At 36.9% G+C, this 20,266-nt stretch overlaps 1 protein-coding gene across 3 annotated transcripts in view; it reads left to right on the top strand.

Moving 5' to 3' along the window:
- LNPEP (leucyl and cystinyl aminopeptidase) overlaps positions 1 to 20,266 on the top strand; it is an 81,959-nt gene that overhangs the window by 39,254 nt on the left and 22,439 nt on the right. For all 3 annotated transcript variants that reach the window (XM_078067008.1, XM_078067009.1, XM_078067010.1), the window contains exons 3-9: positions 2,028 to 2,166; positions 3,396 to 3,527; positions 10,326 to 10,446; positions 11,131 to 11,285; positions 13,085 to 13,198; positions 14,866 to 15,000; positions 18,578 to 18,709. In XM_078067008.1, the coding sequence (XP_077923134.1) occupies positions 2,028 to 2,166; positions 3,396 to 3,527; positions 10,326 to 10,446; positions 11,131 to 11,285; positions 13,085 to 13,198; positions 14,866 to 15,000; positions 18,578 to 18,709 (928 nt within the window). The remainder of the gene's footprint in view (positions 1 to 2,027; positions 2,167 to 3,395; positions 3,528 to 10,325; positions 10,447 to 11,130; positions 11,286 to 13,084; positions 13,199 to 14,865; positions 15,001 to 18,577; positions 18,710 to 20,266) is intronic.

Below are 20,266 nucleotides of genomic sequence, written 5' to 3'. Positions count from 1 at the left end.
AGCACTTTCTGTGTTTAGTCTTTCATCCTGTCAAACCCATTAAGGGGTGGATATTAATATTTTCTTCATTTTACAGGTAAGGAAGCAGGCACATAAAGCAACTCATCTAACATCTTACAGCTAGCAAGTAGCAGAGGGTGACCTCAGAGTCATTTTAACTAGAGGCTCCATTCTTAACCACTGAGATGTACTGCTTCCCTAGTTCACACCACTTTTTCATTTACCCATTGTTACTCCCAGTGGTTAGAATTCTCTTACATGACCCCAGGGTAATTCATAATTGTCTTCAGCTCTATTGGAGGTAGTGCTCAAAGTGCAGCTAGTATTTCTGAAAGCAAAGGAAGTCACTAATGAACATAACATAATAAAATAAAATTAAAAAAAAGAAAGAAGCTTCAGGGTGTTCAGCACAGATAGGATAGATTATAAGTATCCTCAAGTAGCAACCTTCTCAAAAAGACTTTTATGTAAGATAGTTATTATTGCATCCCTTTGAACAGTAATTTAAGATTTTCTTTGTCTCAGAACATTATTATCCAATTTTTATCTAATAAAGCAGTGGTCTAAGTAGACTATATGCATATTACAGATATCATTAAACTTTATCCCCTGGTCACTTGTGGCCCTCTTCCATAATTTTCTGTTAACTAGGTAAGAATTTGAGAGTGGAGTGAAGAAATTGAGTATTAGCAACATGATATGTTTCAATTGTTTCATGTATGTTGATAGCTATCTTTTGTGATAAGGGTCTGCCCAAACAATTATTTGGGCAGGCCCTTATCAGGACAAAAGCACAGTAATTTTAAGTGTGAATGAAGAGTTATGACTATCTAGCACTGATAATAAACATCTATGTTGGACTTTGTGGCATACAAGTAGCTTTTATTTTGAATAGCCTTATTTGATTCTAACAAAAACCCCAATTTTTTGGCAGAGGATCCTACCTCAATCCTAATTTAATGAAAGGAAACTGAGGTGTATGTCACTGATTGCCTGAAGTCACATGGCTGGTAAAGTGCAGGGTTTGGGTCTTCTTACTCTAAGTCCCACACTCTTTTCTGTGTATCTTTTAAAAGTGGAAACTAAGCTGTAAGCAGCAAGGCCATCATGTCCAGAGGGGTGATTATAGATGTGCCATATTGACTAGTAACTGAAATATGCACAACAGGGCCACACGTGCCCTGATTATTCTGTGGCCATGTTTGGATGATTTCCCAAACGCAGATCTGTTTTATTCCTCTGCTTTAATTGAAAATCTGATTTTCTCCTCTTTTTCTTTTTATGCTTTTCTCCCAACATTTAATTGAGGACTTTCGTATGAGTTAAAGTCTCACGTGTTGTTGCTGTGCTGTAGGAAAGGGAGGAAATTTTTTATTCATTTCTGAAGATTGTAAAGGAAACCATCATACTACAGAGCGCCTAGTTTTTTTTGTTTTGTTTTGTTTTGTTTTTTAGTCTTCATGAAAGTCTAAGTAGTAAGTTTAAGGTTTAGTGTTGTGAAGCCAGAGTCTGTGTAAATGATTAATGGCAATTAATGACCACCCTTCATACTGATCTCCATCTGAAACCTTTTTAAGACCTCAGTGGCCTGCCATAGGCTACCTTGTGGCTTCAACTCCAGCCATCTTGGACAGCCACCTCCAGTCCCTGAGTATCACATTGCTCTGTCTTTCCTTGTGCTTCCCACTCTTTCTACAGTGTACTTCCTACCCTCCTCTACCTTTTCAAATATTCCTCATTTTTTAAGACTCTTCAAATTTTGTCACCAGTTTCCATACAGCATCTCAACTACCACTCAGAATTTGTTTCCTGCCCTTTGTTTCCACTGCTTTATTTTCAATATTAATGACATGGTTTGTGGCCCGACAGGTTTCTGTTCATCATATAACCTATGCCTCTCCCAGTTGACTGCAGATCCTTTAATGACTGGGTTTGTACCAGGTTTCTCTTAGTATCCCTAGTACTTGGCAAGGTGCCTTCAATAGTAGGTACTCAATAACTGTTGGATGAATTTGCGTTTGTTTTAGGTACTTTGCAGCAACTCAGTTTGAACCCCTGGCAGCAAGATCTGCTTTTCCTTGTTTTGATGAACCAGGATTTAAAGCCACATTTATCATCAGGATCATAAGGGATGAGCAATATACTGCTTTATCAAATATGCCTAAGGTACTGTTCTGTTCCTTAATGTAAAATCTTTGAGTGGATCTCTTTCTTTGTAATGAATACTTGAATTCCTCTTTGTGATACTGTTGAGAATGATTAAAATCATATACATTCTTATTCTTTCTTAAAATACTTAAATAAAAGTTAAAATATATGTTGGAATTAATTGAGAAGTCAGCCCAAGGAGCAGTTGAAGAAAGAGGAAGACCTGCTAGATGTGGAATGTGTGGGCAGGAAATGTGAAGTATGTGTTATATATTAAAGTTGTACGAGTAATAATACTATATGAACTAGTACTAAAGATCACAGTGGTATTTTCAGAGATGTGGCGAATTTGCTAATCTAAATAGTGATACATGATAGTGTTGAATCATGATTGACCTTGGTGTTTTATTGGTTATTGAAAAATCTGTATTGTAATGTGGAGGTTTAACAAGAGCATGTACCTCTTTCTTGGATGTAAATTTGGTGTGGGAGGCAGTGGGGATGAAACCAAGCAGAGGAGAGGAGCAGCCACATCTAACAGACTATGGAGTCCACCTTTGTAGGTAGGAGATGATGTGATCTATCCCTCAAGGGGACATCACTTCAGCAGCTCCACTCCTAGCCATACTCTTCATCTTCCTTTAAAAGAAGTGAGATGCCTACTTGCCTAGTCTCCCAAAACATGTCTTAATTCACGGTCAGAAAATCTTGCAAGGTTGCCTGCATTCTCTCATCTTGTCTCTACTGCATACTTCTCTAGTGACTTGCCACCTTTGATTCCACTAAGCCTTCTTAAGGTCATCAACCTGGCACTTTAAAAAGCTCTTCCAGATCTTTCAGAGGGATATCCCAACTGTAGCTCCCTCTTCTGAAATTGTAGCAGTAGAGTGGAGCACTCCTATGTCATAAGGAAGGATTTTGGTTTTGGTGGTATTTTAAAGGGGAAAACAGAACCACTGATATTCACTATTTCTAAGTTACATTTATTTAAAATGGATCTTTTGAAACTAAAAATTCCTTAAAGATTTTCACTATACTCAGTATATTTTCATGATGAGGCACGATGGGACAGGTTGAGAGTAAGGGCCATGCTCTGTTGAGAGTAAGAGTCATGCTCTCTTGTGCTGAGAGATTAAAATATGCCAACATCTTCACTACTCGTTTCCTGTTTGAATTTTCAATTTCTTAGTTTGTTACTGTCATTTATTCCCATAGTTACCTAGTTATCTTTTCCCCTTTGCTTGTAGAATTCATCAGTCATCATGGAAGATGGACTTGTTCAGGATGAGTTTTCCGAGAGTGTGAAAATGAGCACTTACCTTGTTGCATTCATTGTTGGGGAGATGAAGAACCTGAGTCAGGATGTAAATGGAACCCTGGTATGTTGTTGTAGTAATTGTCTTGAAAGCCTGTTTCCTAAGAGGTTAAGAGGAATTCTTTAATGATTTCTGATAACTGCTTTATGAAGGAAAATAAGCTTTTTAAAAAAAATTTTAATTTAAATTCAATTAATTAACATGTAATGTATTATTTGTTTCAGGGTACAGGTCTGTGATTCATCAGTCTTATATATTACCTGGTGCTCATTACAACACATACCCTCCCCAGTGTCCATCACCCAGTTACCCCATCCCTCCCCGGCCCTCCCCTCCAGCAACCCTCAGTTTGTTTCCTATGATTTAAAGTCTCTTAGGGTTTGTCTCCCTGGTTTCATCTTGTTTCATTTTTTCCTCTCTTACCCTATGGTCCTCTGCCTTGTTTCTTAAATTCCACATAGGAAAGTAAGCTTTAGATCACAACTCTGACTAGTGATTACCATATTGGATATCATGGATATCAATGAGATATCACCTCACAACTGTTAGAATGACTGCCATTAAAAAGGTGAGAGTTAGCAAATGCTGGTGAAGATGTGGAGAAAAGGGGAACCCTTGTGCACTGTTGGTGGAATGTAAATTGATAAAGCCACTATGGAAAGCAGTGTGGAGGTTCCTCAAAAAATTAAAAATAGAACTACCATATGATCCAGCAATCCCACTTCTGGGTATACATCCAAAGGGAATGTAATCAGGATCTCAGATATCTACACCCTGTCTATTGTAGGATTATTCACAATAGCTAAGATATGGAAACAACCAAAATGTCTGTCTGCAGATGAATGGATAAAAAAGGTGTGGTAAACATACTATGGATTATTATTTAGCCATGAGAAAGAAGGAAATCCTTCCATTTGCAACAACATGGATGGACCTAGAGGGCATTATGTTAAATGACATAAATAACATAAGTTAAAAGACAAAGACTGTATATATTATCTCACTTATATGAGGAATCTAAGAAAGCTGAACTCTTAGAGACTAGAATGGTGGTTTCCAGGGTCTGAGTGGTGGGGGGAAATAGGAAAATGTTGGTCCAAGGGTACAAACTTCCAGTTATAAGTTTGGGATCTAATGTACAGCGTGGTGATTGTAGTTAGGAATACTGCATTATATGCTTGAAAGCTGCTGAGAGACTAGATCTTAAAAGTTCTTATCACAAAAAAGAATTGGTAATTATGTGAGGTGATGGAGATGTCTTAACTAATACTACTGTGGTAATCATTTCATGATATGAAAGTGTATCAAAACAACACATTGCACACCTTAAACTTTCACAATGTTATATGTTAATTATATCGGTAAAGTTGTAAAAAATTAAATTAAATTTAAAATTCACTTCCTCAAGTCTCAGTAGCTACATTTCTAGTGTTCTTGTGACTAGTGGTTACCATATTGGATATCATGGATATTGAACATTCCCATCAATGCAGAAAATTTTATGAGACCACACTAAATCTTAAACATTGTGCAGACTTAAGAGATAGTGTTCAAATGTGGTTAGAAGAGACACTCCAGGTTATAAAAGTTACTTTAATCTTCCTTTTTTAAAAAGCAAGTCCGGATTGAGTTTCCTTAGAATAATGAGTAAGATTGTCTTGTCTTATGTTCTATAATTTGTAAAAATTGATAATTTGTTCTAATTAGACTCCTCTGTTTTTCTTTGTCATTAGTCTCTGTAAATGGTTATTTGTTTAGATTTTATGCTTTAATATCACAGTAGAGACCTAGTTAATATTTTCATACACTGACAATATAGGAGAAAGGGTCTTAACTAAAAATGATTATTCTTCATGATAGAAATATGATAATTTTTAAATTTTTTTTCATATTTTTGATCACCCCAAGGAATATTTTCTACCCACTGAACACATTCGGTTGGATCTGGCTTTCCTTTCTAGATTAAGAGCTTTATTTTAATCACATTATATTTAAATTTTGCTAATTAAAAAGATATTCTGTTAGAAAAGCATATGATGTCTACCGCATAACTCTTAGAGGTAAGGGCAGAGATGAGGATTATGTGGCTTTTAATCAGCAGTGATACCATATGCCATTATGCTCAACAGTAAAGGATGAGAACTATTCACGAAGTTTCAGTGTTCAAGGGTAAGTGTAGACTACGTAGTGACCAAGTGCTCAAATGATTTACAAACCTTTGGCCTGAAAGAGTTTTTGTCATGTCTAAACCAAAGAATTTTTCAGAATCCTTTGGAAAGGATATTGAGATTGGTTTAAATCTGATAAAATTCATTTAATTTTTCTTCAAGCGTCACACCACAGATTTAGCTCTTGATTCAGATGTTGCGGCCTGGACAAAATCCAAAAGGTTCAATCAAGGAGAGTCAGGTTTGCTTCTTCAAAACCCAGCTGAATACCATCCTCTCCTTGAAGCAGTTCATTCTTTCCCCAGCTGGGATTAATCATTCCCTCTGCGATTTTTTATAGCACTTTAGTTACATCTCTGTTGTAATTATCACTCTCTTTGATATAAAACCCCCAGCACTTTTTATTGTATCCCAAAATATATTCAGTCTTGGCTTTTTCTTTCCCCTCTGTCCTCCCTCCCTTCCTCCTTCCTTCTTACTGCCTCTAGGATTACCTTCAAACTCATCATTCTGATCTTCAAGGCTCTCTTATAAATCCGCCTGTATTTCTGATTGCTCCAGTATGGATTCTTCAATCTAGCCAAGCTGAACTATTCACTGCTCAGATATATACCTTATTCTCATATATAGAGAGAGGGGCAGGGGAAATGGAGAGAAAGGGAAAGGGATTGATTGAGACTGAGATTGAGAGAGGGGAATTTGGGGCGGCTTTTTTTTTTCCTTTAATTTATGAGTATTATGAAGCAACATGGTTAAACATGGACTCTGTGGAGTCCCTCCTCTACAGCTTACTAGAATGTGCTCTTGGGCAGATTCCTCTGTAATCCTGTCTAAACCTCACCTTCTACAAATCTAGTACTGTATTGCCTATAATAGCCTGACCTCCCAAGGATTAAATGGTAAAAATACTTTGTAAAATATTTAGTGCTGGGGGTGCCTGGGTGGCTCAGTTGTTAAGCGTCTGCCTTCGGCTCAGGTCATGATCCCAGGGTCCTGAGATCGAGCCCCGCATCAGGCTCCCTGCTCCGCGGGAAGCCTGCTTCTCCCTCTCCCACTCCCCCTGCTTGTGTTCCCTCTCTCGCTCTCTCTCTGTCAAATAAATAAATAAAATCTTTAAAAAAAAAATAAAATAAAATATTTAGTGCCTAGGGCGCCTGGGTGGCTCAGATGGTTAAGCATCTGCCTTCGGCTCAGGTCATGATCTCAGGGTCCTAGGATCGAGTCCCGCATCGGGTTACCTGCTCAGTGCAGAGCCTGCTTCTCCCTCCCTCTGCCACTCCCTCTGCTTGTACTCTTCTGTCTTATCTCTCTGTCAAATAAATAAATAAAATCTTTATAAAAAAATATATATATTTAGTGCCTAGGAGATAGTAGTATACACACACACATATACAAAGTGCACTTTTTTTTATCCATATGCAAACATATTATGAACTTCCTTGTATGTCTGTAAAGTCATAACTTTTAATGCCACCCAGCATATATTTCAAAATGTGTTTTGGAAAAAAATTGTTATACAAATAAACAATTGTTTCATTAATTTTCTCTCTTTTTATTAGGGTGAGGGAAGACTCTAACATGCATGGAGCTATACTCTGTGCTGGCTCCTGTCTTAGGCACTCATTTATAAATATCTTTTCATTTTGTAAACCACATGGGAGGGAAGCATGAATCCCATATTGCTGATGAAGAAACAGTATCTCAGGGGCGTTACATAATTACCCAAGATTACATAGTAAGTGACAGTCAGGATTGTACTGTCCCCCACAATATGCTGCTGCTTCCACCCAGTGACAGAAATAACTTCTGTATGTATGGTGACCAGAAATTTAGACTTGAAGTCTAACAAAGGATTTTTCTTACACTAAAATGTTGTAATCTATAGGATGGATTCTATTTTGTGGTATTTGACATTAGGCCTATTTCACAAGATTCAGGAATAAGGCAATAGGGCTTTACTTACTAATGTCAGTCTTACCAAACAACCAGAAATGTCAGTAATTAAACATGCTTTCTTTAGTGATAAAGATTACGACATTGTCAAAGTTTTAAAGAAAGAAGAACATTTGTTGTTTATCATTTTTCTCTGTTCTTCAGTGTTCGTTACACCTCTTTTTGTGTTCAGGAATGCCAGAATTACCTAGAACATTCCAGGCCAGTTTTGAAATACACGGCTTTGTCTTGAGGTTTTTGTTTTCTTTTTGCCGTTGCCTGATTCTGTTTTTACCACAGACAGGTCTAACTTGTAGAATCAGAATGCAGATGTGGACACCATGTTTTAAGTTGTAAGTCTTAAGGTCTGAGTGCTAGTTGACTTCCATTTGACAGTGTTCAGAGTGCTCTTATCAAGCCCAGAATACTGGTCAAGACTTTTTGTTGTTGTTGAAGTAGTTTGTTCTGTTTCTTACTGCTTCTGTTGCTCTTAAAACGAGCTTGATAATAATTATAATGACCAGATGATTTATCTCTAGTGAAAACTCATAACACATCTTCTTTTAAGGAAAAAAAAAAGTAGAAGGGAAGAGAAAATACCAAACTACCTTTTTTCCTAATCATTGTATTTCAGAAATGGAACTAAGTGGATCCATTGGTCAGATTTTAGTTTCATGTGTACTTCTTTTTCCTCCTTTACTTTTCCTCTAAGGAAAGGTGCTTTCAAACCTAGAGAGAGGAGTGGCCAAATGGTATGTGTGGCAGAAGGATGTTGGAGGAGGAATCTGGGGGATTATGGGTGGTATTTCCATTGGGATAACATCTTCGAGGTTAATGTGTTGACTATAATATAAAATGTGTGTTTCTGGAAAGAATAGGCAGAGATAATGAAGATTTGTCTCAAAATTCCTAGTGATCTTGGTATAGTCATTTACAGTGGAAGTTAGAGACTGTAAAAGAATATGTCAGGCTTTCCCCACTGCCCAATAACATTGACATCAGAGGGGAAAGATGCAGGAAGTATACACGTCAGTGGAATGAGCTTATAGTTCCTTTGGCAGGTAGTTACTGCATTCAATAAACTTTACCAAGGGCTGCAGATGGTAGAGTGCTGGGCTGGTGAAGTACTCTTGGCCACATGAGGCGGGAGATTAAATTTCTTTCATAGTTCCCTTAGAAAGCCAACAGAGTTTTAACTGATTAACTCCAGTCCTAGATAGGTTATTTTTCCAGTAACTGTTGGCACAAATGCTCTACTCACACATATTTTGCCCCATTTCTGTTGGGACTGTATTTTTAATAATGATAATAATTACCATTTAGTGAACACTTATATCATGTCATGCACTAGTCTAAGTTCTATATATGTATTAGCCCATTTAATTTTCCCAGCAACCCAGTGAGGGTAGGAGTTACTTTTATCACCTTTTTTGCCGATAAGGAGACTGAGGTTAACCAACCTGCTCAAGGTCACACAACTAGCAGAAATTTGTTTTTTGTTTACTTAAAATTTTTTTTAACTTTAATTTTTATACCATGTTACCTCCATGTTTTTTGTGATTAACTCTAGACTAAAGCCCCACATAAGAACAACTATGACTGAAATCTGTTTGACCTTTTAGAAATTGTCGAGAGTTTTTTAGTCCTTTAATGAGAGAATTAAATTAGAGTTGGAGTTCACCAGTGCATTTTGTCCAAGTGATGTAAGTCTCTATTTCCCACCAGTTGAGATTTTATTTTTTTTAAGTTTTTATTTTCTGCTATGTCTTGGCCATATCTCACATTCCCAGGTGAGTATAGAGGGCTTTTTTTTTTTTAGTCAACTGAAAAACAATAAATAATGCTTTTTAAAATCCATTGTTTTTAACATAATTGCTTAAAATTTGCCTTTTAATACTTATTGAATAAGATGTTTATAGTTAGTCACAGCTTACGTGTTTAACTTATGTACTTAGTCAGAAAAAGAGAGAAAGAATAGCAATTTAAATGGCGTGGGTGATTGGGTCTGCCTCCCCTCTTTGTGAGCATGTGTCCTGAAGGGAATGGGCAATGGGGATATGAATTTACATCTCCTTAGTTGGTTTAGTTACTGTGTGCCACTCATTGAGCATTGGATTCCGTTTGGTATGATTATTTCTTCTACAACATGATCCATGAAGACAAGCCAACAACTGGAAAAAAGTCAGCTATCCCGAGGCTGGAAGAAAAACAATCTGTGCCATACTTACTGACAGAGCATGCACTGGTCTGCAATAGGTTTTTCCAGGGTAATTTTAACAAATGTGCAATTTCTGCCTTGTATGTTTGCTTTAGAACAACTCCCTTATGTGACTCCTCGGTATCGGGTGCCTGTTTGATTCCAGGTACCATAATAGGTGCTAAAAAGATGAAAATTTGTTTTGTCCTTCAAATATTTCAGTCTTGATAGCTCATAGGTAAGGAAAGGCAACTTTAGGTAATGGAAAAGACAAGTATCATAAAATTGATAGGCAAATGCTTGTGTGTTGCTATAATATGACCCAAAATAGTTTATTGGGGATGTTCTGTTAACTTAAATCAATAAATTTTTAAACATTGTGGTATGTGTGGAAGTGACTTGCTAAATTCTCCAGGGACTAAAAGAATTGGAAGCAAGAGTTTCTGTCCTGTAAAATCTCATAAAACTCTTCTCAGTTCTCACATATGCTTCACAGTATTCACCTGAATATCATGCCATTTTGGTTTTTCCTGTCTTTATATATGTATATATGTTTTCTTTTAGGTATCTATATATGCTGTACCAGAAAAGATTGGTCAAGTTCACCATGCCTTGGAAACAACTGTGAAGCTTCTTGAATTCTATCAAAATTACTTTGAAATTCAATACCCACTTAAGAAATTGGGTAAGAATCAAACAGTGCCTCTGATTTTCATTACCATTATAACTTAGATTCATTTTACAAATGTTTTGTAGAAAACTTTTGCCAAAGTTATTTTAAAAGAAAACTAATAAACACTTAAATCTTTAGAAATTGTCTATATTTGTTAAGATTATTCAGATTCCATAAAAGCATCTGAATGTGGAGCTTAAAACATTTAGAAGTTTATGGGGCTATAACAAGGGCTTATACAGGTGCTGTGTAAGTGGGAATTGCTTAGGGCTTAGTCTGGACTTCGACTAATTTTAACCTCCTAAGAAATTCCTGATTCAAATAACAAAAACTGAGTATTGGGAGCTCAGAAAAGCAAGAGCACGTCAGAGCTGTTTAACCTGGAGCTAGATAGAGGAATGTTGGATCTGCACTTTATCCTCCTTGCTCTAGAAAGTTGATTCCTTGTAAAGGAATTAGGTTTGTCTTCCTTTGCTAAGTGACAGAGGAACAGTGATTCTATAGGGATGGTTCAGGTCTTTCTCACCTGACTGACAGGTGGGGAGCATATAAGACAAGAGTAGGGTTCCATTTGCTGAGTATAAAAGGACCTCACCGCCTCTTGATACACAGTGATAAACCAATGGGTAAAATATTTTTATTTAGGGAGTGCCCTAGATGAAGGAAAGTTGATGACTTCTTTCTTCTTATGTCTAGATTTGGTGGCTATTCCTGACTTTGAAGCAGGAGCAATGGAAAATTGGGGTTTGCTCACCTTCCGAGAAGAAACACTTCTGTATGACAATAATACTTCTTCAGTAGCGGACAGAAAACTGGTTACTAAAATCATTGCTCATGAGCTATCCCATCAGGTATTAGTAGCCAAGGGTATTATATTTCATACCTCTGTTTTATATCCTAGAATTTTAGAGTAGATTTAGATGCTAATAAGAAATTCAGCTTTTTATTGTAGTATTGCCTTCTTCATAATAAAATGGTGTTTTCTAACACAAACTTGATTTTCAAATGAAAATGCTATCTAATGTTTGTATAGGATTTTACAGTATATAAAGCATTTGCACTTCCATTATCTCACTTTTCATAACTGCTCTGAGGTAGGTGATAATCCCATTTTACAGATGTGGAAACTGAGACTCAGTTTAAGTAAATGACTTACCCAAAGTCACACAGTTAATACTTGGCAGCAGTGGGCTTGAAGAGCCACTGTCTACTCAAGATCTGCCTCTCCTTTCTTGCCCTGTAATAATGGAGAGCTATTTCAGCCCTGACAGATGTCAGCTGCTCAGTATAGCTTTGTGGTGGAGAGACACTTACCCTAAATTTCACTCTGTTCTCACAACTCTTGGACTGTAGTTGTCAGGACTAGATTTATGTTTTCTTCTCCTGCTCAAACTGTGTTCTTTGTTATTTTGGGAGAGGGAGGGTACTCTTTGTATGACAAGGAGAAAAAGAAAGAAAATTATGTGGGTATGTGAACATCCTGTTTTCTTCCCCAACACCTTGTCTTTCTTTTGTCCCTTGCCGAGGGGCTTAACAGTGTTGGGTATAGTTTGGGGGTGTCATGATGGAAGGGGGACGTGGAAGAAGAGTAGCACATGCTCTGGTCAGTTTGCTCCCTGTCTCAAACACCGTATGTGTGCAACTCTAGAGCCCTTGTGAACACTTCATAACCACCTGACATCTGAAGCACATCCTTATTGACGGTTATGGTTTTGGGCATGTAGCCAAGTTGTCCTTTAGGGGATGTCCTCTAGGTCTGTTATGCCTGGGGCCACCCATCACCACTTCTGTTACTTCTACTTTAAGACTTAGAAATCATATTCCTCTGAGACAGGTTTAAAGATAATATCTTTGAAAAGCATGTTATTGTAATTCTCAAAAGTGTTTCATTTCAATACCTAGTAACATTATTTTGCTGCTGGTTTGAGATGAGCCCTAGGCCACACTAAATGGCATACCTACCTGTTACCTACCACTCTCAATTTCGGGGATTTTTGAGATACATTTTTTTTTAGGAGAGCCTCCTATCATTGTTTTCCTTCTTATTGTTATATCATAGAAGAAGACGTTTGAAGATCTTTCTGATTTCCTTTATTTATATGCATGCCAACTATCTTAAGGAACATTACTTGAATTCTGTTTTGAATCCTGTAAATACCGTCCTCTGCTCATGTGACTGAGGACAAACATGAAGCATGGGCTCTGTAGGAAAATCTGTCACATACAAGTTTGTTTCTTAGTTGTCATGGATGGTTGTAGATAGAATGGAAATAATCTTACTAACTTGATATTAGAAGGTAGAAGAATTTCATTATCTAGGAAATAACACTTTTAATGAAGTAGCTAAAAACTGTTTTTATTTACCTAGTAAACAATGTGTGTGTTAATTTGATAAATATGCTAGTTGTGTTTCTTGCTTGTTTTCCCATTCAACAGGGTAAAATGTTAAAATTTTTATTTTCATTTTAGAGTGAATGTATACAAATTTTCTTGTAAGTCTTTAATTTGAACATAGTTTCTTTTTACTAATAACTGTATTTTTAAGTAATTATAATCTGGGTATAGGTGATTAATCTGACAATTCAGTTATTAGAACATTTTTAAGATTGTTAAGTATTGTGTTGGTTAGTAGTTTGTTTTTTCCCCACAGTGGTTTGGTAATCTGGTTACAATGGAGTGGTGGAATGATCTGTGGCTAAATGAAGGGTTTGCTACTTTCATGGAGTATTTCTCTTTGGAAAAAATATTCAAAGAGCTCTCCAGTGTAAGTACACTGTTTGTTACACGTACTATCATATTTGCCATTTGGAGCAATGAAAGTATTTCTAGAAAGATAAAATAAAATTGATTCTTGTTACTGATAAATCTTCTACCTCTTGAGATTTGACAGTGAAAATTAAGCTTTTATTTACTGATATGTTTCATTGAAAGCTGAAGTTATGTGAAATTATTTTATACTTTGTTAAGATGAACATTTTAAATCACTTTGCTACATTTTATTTTTAAGACATGTGGCCCTTCTCCCTGAAGGAATTTAGATAAAGTTGAAAAGTCTTTTTTGCAAAACAAAACTTTTTATCATTTGTATAAAGAGAGAAAAAAATTAAGACATTTGGTAGCAATGCTATCTCTCTGTTATTACTGTGATCCTTCTTGTCACAGTGATACATAGATTGATACAGACAAATAATTTGCCCTGTTAAGGTACAAAAGCACATTTTGTGCCCTTTTCAAAGACTTGGGACATCATTCTGTCATAGAGAACATAATAATGATACTGTGTTATTAGACCCTGGAGATGTTTCCTATCCTTAGAGCTATTTGAATACACCAGGCCATGGTACAATAGGTATTGCCAAATAATCTAAACAATAGGTGGGAGAGTATAAATAGGAAGTTTTTTTTTTTGTTTTTTTTTTTTTTTAAGATTTTATTTATTTATTTGACAGAGAGAGACACAGTGAGAGAGGGAACACAAGCAGGGGGAGTGGGAGAGGGAGAAGCAGGCTTCCCGCAGAGCAGGGAGCCCGATGTGGGGCTCGATCCCAGGACCCTGGGATCATGACCTGAGCCGAAGGCAGACACTTAACGACTGAGCCACCCAGGCGCCCCCGGGAGAGTATAAATAAAGATCCCATTCAACCCTAAAATTTTATGACTTTGTATTAAACTTCCTGGATATATGATCCAAGGCTGCTTCAAAATAGGGATATTCTTACGAGCTTTTAATTTGAAATTTTTGTGTAAAGCCTGTTGAAAAACTTCAGGTGGGTAGAAGGAACTCCTTTTTAGCTAGAATACTAAGCAAAGTATTCTAAATTTATGTGTGTTAATTAAGCAGTGAGATATACAGTTTCACCACTTGGTGGTGCCCAGAATGTTTAAAACATTCTAATGTATATTCTAGGGGAACTTCTCTGCTGAGCTATCAGTGAATTCTATTTAAGTGTTATGTTTTATTTCAAATGAACCTTGGTTAAGGGAAATGTATATTATCTTAATAGAAACCTACTGGACCATACATGAGAAGTTGGCTTAAGGACCAGTTTTTATTTTTGTTTTTTAATTTCAGATGTTATTTTAAAAATATACACTAACCATTTTAGAATATTTACTTTGATTTTCTATCTGGATTTGACAAATTTGGTTGCTTTAGTAATAGATTCTTGATTTATCCTTATGGTGTGGTTTAAGAAGCAACATTTTTCATGTGGCTGGGGGTCATAATTTTATTTTTAAATTTAAGGAATCTGAATGAAAGTTGCTCTATTCCTATATTTTCAAAAGCTTATTTTCTGAAGTTTAGTGAAGATGGTTTTTTTTATAATGATCTTAAACAGTAATTAGTCTAATTCATATAAATAATTACTATACTTGCCTTTGCCTTTGATACTTCTCATGGTTTCCTAATCTGTTTGATGTTTTTGCTAGTATGAAGATTTCTTAGATGCTCGATTTAAAACCATGAAGAAAGATTCCCTGAATTCATCTCATCCAATATCATCATCATCTGTTGAGTCTTCAGAACAGATTGAAGAAATGTTTGATTCTCTTTCCTATTTTAAGGTACTGCTCCCCACACCAAGTACCTGAAGTGGGTTTCAAATTAATTTCATATGTGAGCAAGCTGCATGATTTAGATTACTTTAAAGATTAAGGATTATTTTAAAATTATTTTCACGTATGCTTTTAAACTTTAAGATGTTTGCTTCTATTTAAATCTTGGTTTTAACTTTTCTGGGTTTTTCTCTATTTCTCTCTTCTCATTTAAGTTCTCTGACTGGTATTCTGGGCAGTTAATCAGATCATACAGCAATATATCTTTTAAAGTTGGTTCAGTCTCCAGATCTACAGGTAGAATATACCCAGGGAATGTTCTAAGCAAGCCCTTGGCTGGGTTATTGAGAATTGAGGCAAGTTCCAAAGTCACAATTGCCAAAACATGTAAACAAAAAGAGATTGTAAGAACTGAAAACTAGATTGTTAGGATCAGAAACACAGACTCCAGGTTTGGGAGTGAAGCAAAAACAGAAAACTAGAAACCTGATTAGGATCACCATAGGTCAGGGACACCTGGGTGGCTCAGATGGCTGAGCGTCTGCCTTTGGCTCAGGTCATGATCTTTGAGTCCTGGGATCGAGCCCTGGTTGGTCAGGCTCCCTGCTCAGCGGGGAGTGTGCTTCTCCCTCTCCTGCTGCAGCTTCTGCCCACCCCTGCTCTCTCTCTCTCTCAAATGAATAAATAAAATCTTAAAAAAAAAAAAAAAAAAAAAGGATCACCATAGGTCAGAGAACAGAACAGTGCCACTCACAATTGTGGTGGGAGTCATGAATGTTTGGACTTATTTGCCTCCTTGCTCTGGCTGTCAGATTAATTGATTAATAAACGAATTCCTGTACTGGACAGAGAAAATACACAAAACATGTGAGATACAGTCCATATCATCAAAAAACTCAAAGTTTAGGTGGTGGGTACTTGTGAAGCAATACGAGATGATGTGTGTGGAATAAATGGTATAGACTTTTTTTACCTAGGATTATGAAGAGAACTTTTTTGGAGGAAAATGGAAATTGAAGGGAATTAAAAAGAATACAGATAAAGAGGAATGGGAAGCACTGAGTAGGGCAGGAATGAGGCATTGAACTCTACAAAGAAAAAGTCAGGAATACTAATGGGCAAGACATTTTTGTTTAGGGAGTAAATGCTTGACTGCGGTGGAAGCCATATGTGGAGTAGGGGAAAGATGAGGAAGGTAGGTTGGGGCAGGAATCTGGACTTTTTTCTATAAGCAATGGGAAGCTTTAGAAGATTTTCAAACAGAGGAATTCCTTGGTTAAAGTTACTGTTTAGGAAAACTAATTTGTTCCAGCTCACAAAGTAGATTTAAGTGGAGGGAGACCTAAAGTCAGGAAGTTGCTGCTAAAGTCCAAGCATGATGTGGTCAAAGTGTGAAATTAGGAGTGGTAGTGAAAGTGGAAGGAAAATGATGAGTGTAAAAACACTGGGTGGAGGGAAGTTGTGGAAGGATTTAGTGACAGGGTAAGGCAGGTAAACAAAGGGGGAGCTGTGTTTTCCAGGTTAACACCCGAATGGCATGGAAAATGGTAGTACTGTTAACAAATAAGGAATCAGGAGTTTAATTAGCTATATTAAATATATTCCAATCAGAGCTGCTGCTGTGATTTTTAAAGCCCATATTGGATCTGTTGATAAAATGTTTAAACTTGTGGCTCTGTTCTTCCCCAGAACTGTTAATTCAGGATTTGTTTTGACAGAGCTCCGTCATCCTCTGACCCCCACCCGCTAAGCCCCGAATTCAGTGTCTTTTGATCATGTGGTCTCCACAGCAGATCTAACTCCTATCAGTATGGTAACTACTTATTTCAGGATTTGGGAATCTGGCAAATATCCCACATAATTGGGAAAAGTAGGACACTGAGTAATTTACCAATATTGTATGCAAGAACAAGTAAGCGTCACTAGGGAAATGTGTTGGACAGACATATTCTTTCTGGGTTTTTTAATCTCCAAGCCTAACTCTGGTGTAGGTTGTCTGCTGAGATCAACTAGGAAGTAAATTTCTAAAGAAAAGAAAAAAGGTCTAAAATTTAAATGCAGGGGCCACCAAAATGAGGTGGTTCCATGGAGATGAGGATCCAACAAGGGACTGAGAACAATGGCCAGTGAATAGGGGGAGAATCAAGAGGGGTGACGCCAGGCGAAGTGCAGAAAGACTCGAAAGGGGGAGTGAGTGATCAGTCATATCAAATGCTGCTAGCAGGTTGATAAGATGAGTGTGGGAATTGCTATTAGTTTGACACCATGAAGTTCTCCAGTGTCCTTGATAAAAACACTTCCAGTGGAGTGATGGTTTGATGATGGCCTAGAGAGGGTGGTAAGAGAGCAAATGGAGATGGCAGATGTAGACAGCTCTTTCGAGGAGTTTACCACAAAGGGCAAATAAGAAATAGGGTGATAACTGAAAGAGGCATGGGGTTAAAGAAAGGAAGGACATGTTTTATTTGTTTTAAATGAGGAATGTTGCATAATTTTGTTAATGGGAATGTAACAGTAGTGAGGGAAAGTTGGTGCTCCAGGGGCGAAAGGGATCTGTTGGGAACAAGAATGAGTACGTATTAAATTGATAGAACAAGTAGCACCCTGAAGCGTGATATAGAAAAAAGGGAGTAATCGGCATTAAATTCCGTTGTCTGTATCTGATCATCCTGATGGCTTAATACTGCTACATTTTTACCAGAAGTGAAATTCAAAGACTATTTGAGTTCCTTCTGTTATTAGGTGTTGCGTTAGTCACTGGAATTGAGCTTTTTGGATTTTCCCTCAATTAGCATACAGTCTAGAAGAGGAAATAAATATATATCTATGTCTATAAATACATGTTTAAATGTGTATCTATCTAATTGCTCTTGAAGATGGAGAACTGCTTCTGTCTCGAAGCAGGGAAGGCTTCACAAAGATGTTTTTTGGAAATGATGACATATTATTCAGCGACGATCCAGTGTCACTGAAGAGCCTTAACAGTTGCATGCCGGGTTCGGAATTATTAGTGTATGCTTCCTACCCTGTACATTCATTAGTTCCAAGCATATTTGAAGTGACTCTGCAGGAAGAAGAGAGATCTTGGTTATTTTAGCAACATGATATACTAAAACTTGAAATTAACATACTCCCTAGCAGAATGGCTTTTGGAGCTCTGTTTGTTTATTATCTCTGGCAGTGAACCCATGAATTCAACTGGTATTGTGAGCACTGGGATAGGGATGGGGATTCCCCAGAAAATGTGGCATGCTTTTCTATTAAAGATATATTTATAAACACTTAGCTTTTTATCATAACACTGAGAGAGGAACCGATAGACCACATAAAATGGCTTTTAGTAGAATGAGTACACATGGGAATCTACTCCCATAATTCTTTTGTCAAATCCCTTAAAATAATTTTTCAGACAATTTGAACACAATTCACATCTGATTATATGACAGTAAATAACTGTATTGTCACTGGGTTCTCTATATGTAAGAATATACTTAGAATAATTATATTTTGAATTTTAGGTTCTCAATTCTATAAACCTATTATAGTCTATTATTTCCCCCCTTTTCTCACTTTTTTTTCTTAATAGGGAGCTTCCCTCTTGTTGATGCTGAAAACTTATCTTAGTGAAGATGTATTTCAACATGCTATTGTTTTTTACCTGCATAATCATAGCTATGCATCCATTCAGAGTGATGATCTGTGGGATAGTTTCAATGAGGTAAGTGACCTGAATATTTTACTTAGTTCTTAGAGAAGAGTTCTTCTATTTATATTTTTATCAAGTATATTACTAAGCTATGGTACCACGGTAGTTATTTGAGAGAGAGGGGGGTTGGAGTACAGAATTAAAGGTCAAGAAATGGAAGTACTCATCTTAAGTGTTGAGATTATCGTGTGTAGCCTTGTATAACTACTTTTGTTCTATACCTTAATCTCGATTCCTACTTTGTAGGAAAGTTGCCCTTCCTGAATTAAGATATATTACTGTATTTTCATTATTTGATTTTTTTCAAAAATCTACTTAACTTTTCTTATTCTTTTGTATCTTTATCTACCTCTGATTCATAATTTTTTCTACACTCTGCCCTGTGAATCCTCCTATCTTTTGTGGCCCTGTTCCTACTAAGGCCATCCTTATAGACGATATATCACAAGCTGACTGCCATGGGCTACATATTGCCCTTGGATCGTTTTGCTGTTTGGATTTTGTTGTGTCTGCAAATGTTCTAACAAGCAGTGCAGTTAGGTTTGAGTTAGGCTTCAGAGCAGTGTGTGAACCCAGCCTGCATCGTGCATGTATGCTAACTGCATAACCCTTACGAGCATTTCAGTATGTTACCCTGATCCAGATCAATGGTTCTTATGTTTTAGAAGATCACAGACATATTTGAGACTTTGATGACAATTCTGGACATATTCCCGAGAAAAATCACATATATATACAAAGTTTCAAAGTTTTAGGGCCCTGGATTAAGAACTCCTATTCTGGGGGCACCTGGGTGGCACAGTAGGTTAAGCTTCTGACTCTTGGTTTCGGCTCAGGGTCGTGGATCTCAGGGTCATGAGATTGAGCCCCATATCAGGCTCCACACTCAGCGCAGAGTGTGCTTAAGACTCTCTCCCTCTGCCACTTCCCTCTGGGCATGCTTGCTTGCTCTCTCAAATAAGTAAATAAATCTTTAAAAAAAAAAAGAAAGAAAGAAAGAAAACTCCTACTCTGAATCTTTTCCGTATACTCTCTCTGCTTCCTTGTCTTATCTGAGACCTTGCGTTTTGTAGCTCTTAACCCTGTGCCCAGAAGATATACCTTCCTTCTCTCTGAGTTCTCTTTGAGAAGATGGATTAGTCCCTATTACTTAAGAGTTGCTTCCAAATCAGTTTTTTCTCTCATCATATGGTAACATTTCAATTGAAAGCCACATTATTTACTTTATACTTATTGCATTGTCTGCTGACATTTAGACTATATTTCTGCCTTTCTGACTGACTTCAGCTTTTGCATCATAATGTTTTCCTATCCCAACCTCGTTCCTAACATTATCCTCAGGTCTTTCAGCATCCACATCAAATTATGCACTGGCCTTTTCATTTCTGTCCTGTTTCAAAGGCCCAAAAGTGCATCTGGCAAAGTTTGTTTTCTTCCCAATCCCTTATCTAGAAATGAATAGATCAGAGCCATGAGAAATGTAATATTAATATTGCAATGAATTTGGATAGATTTGATCCATCTTTTCTGCTTTAAATAAATGGGCATATGGAGGCTGAGGTGAGGCCT

The sequence above is a fragment of the Halichoerus grypus genome, chromosome 2, assembly GCF_964656455.1.
Source record: "Halichoerus grypus chromosome 2, mHalGry1.hap1.1, whole genome shotgun sequence".
Classification (NCBI taxonomy): domain Eukaryota; kingdom Metazoa; phylum Chordata; class Mammalia; order Carnivora; family Phocidae; genus Halichoerus; species Halichoerus grypus.
This window is presented reverse-complemented; position numbering and strand designations above follow the sequence as displayed.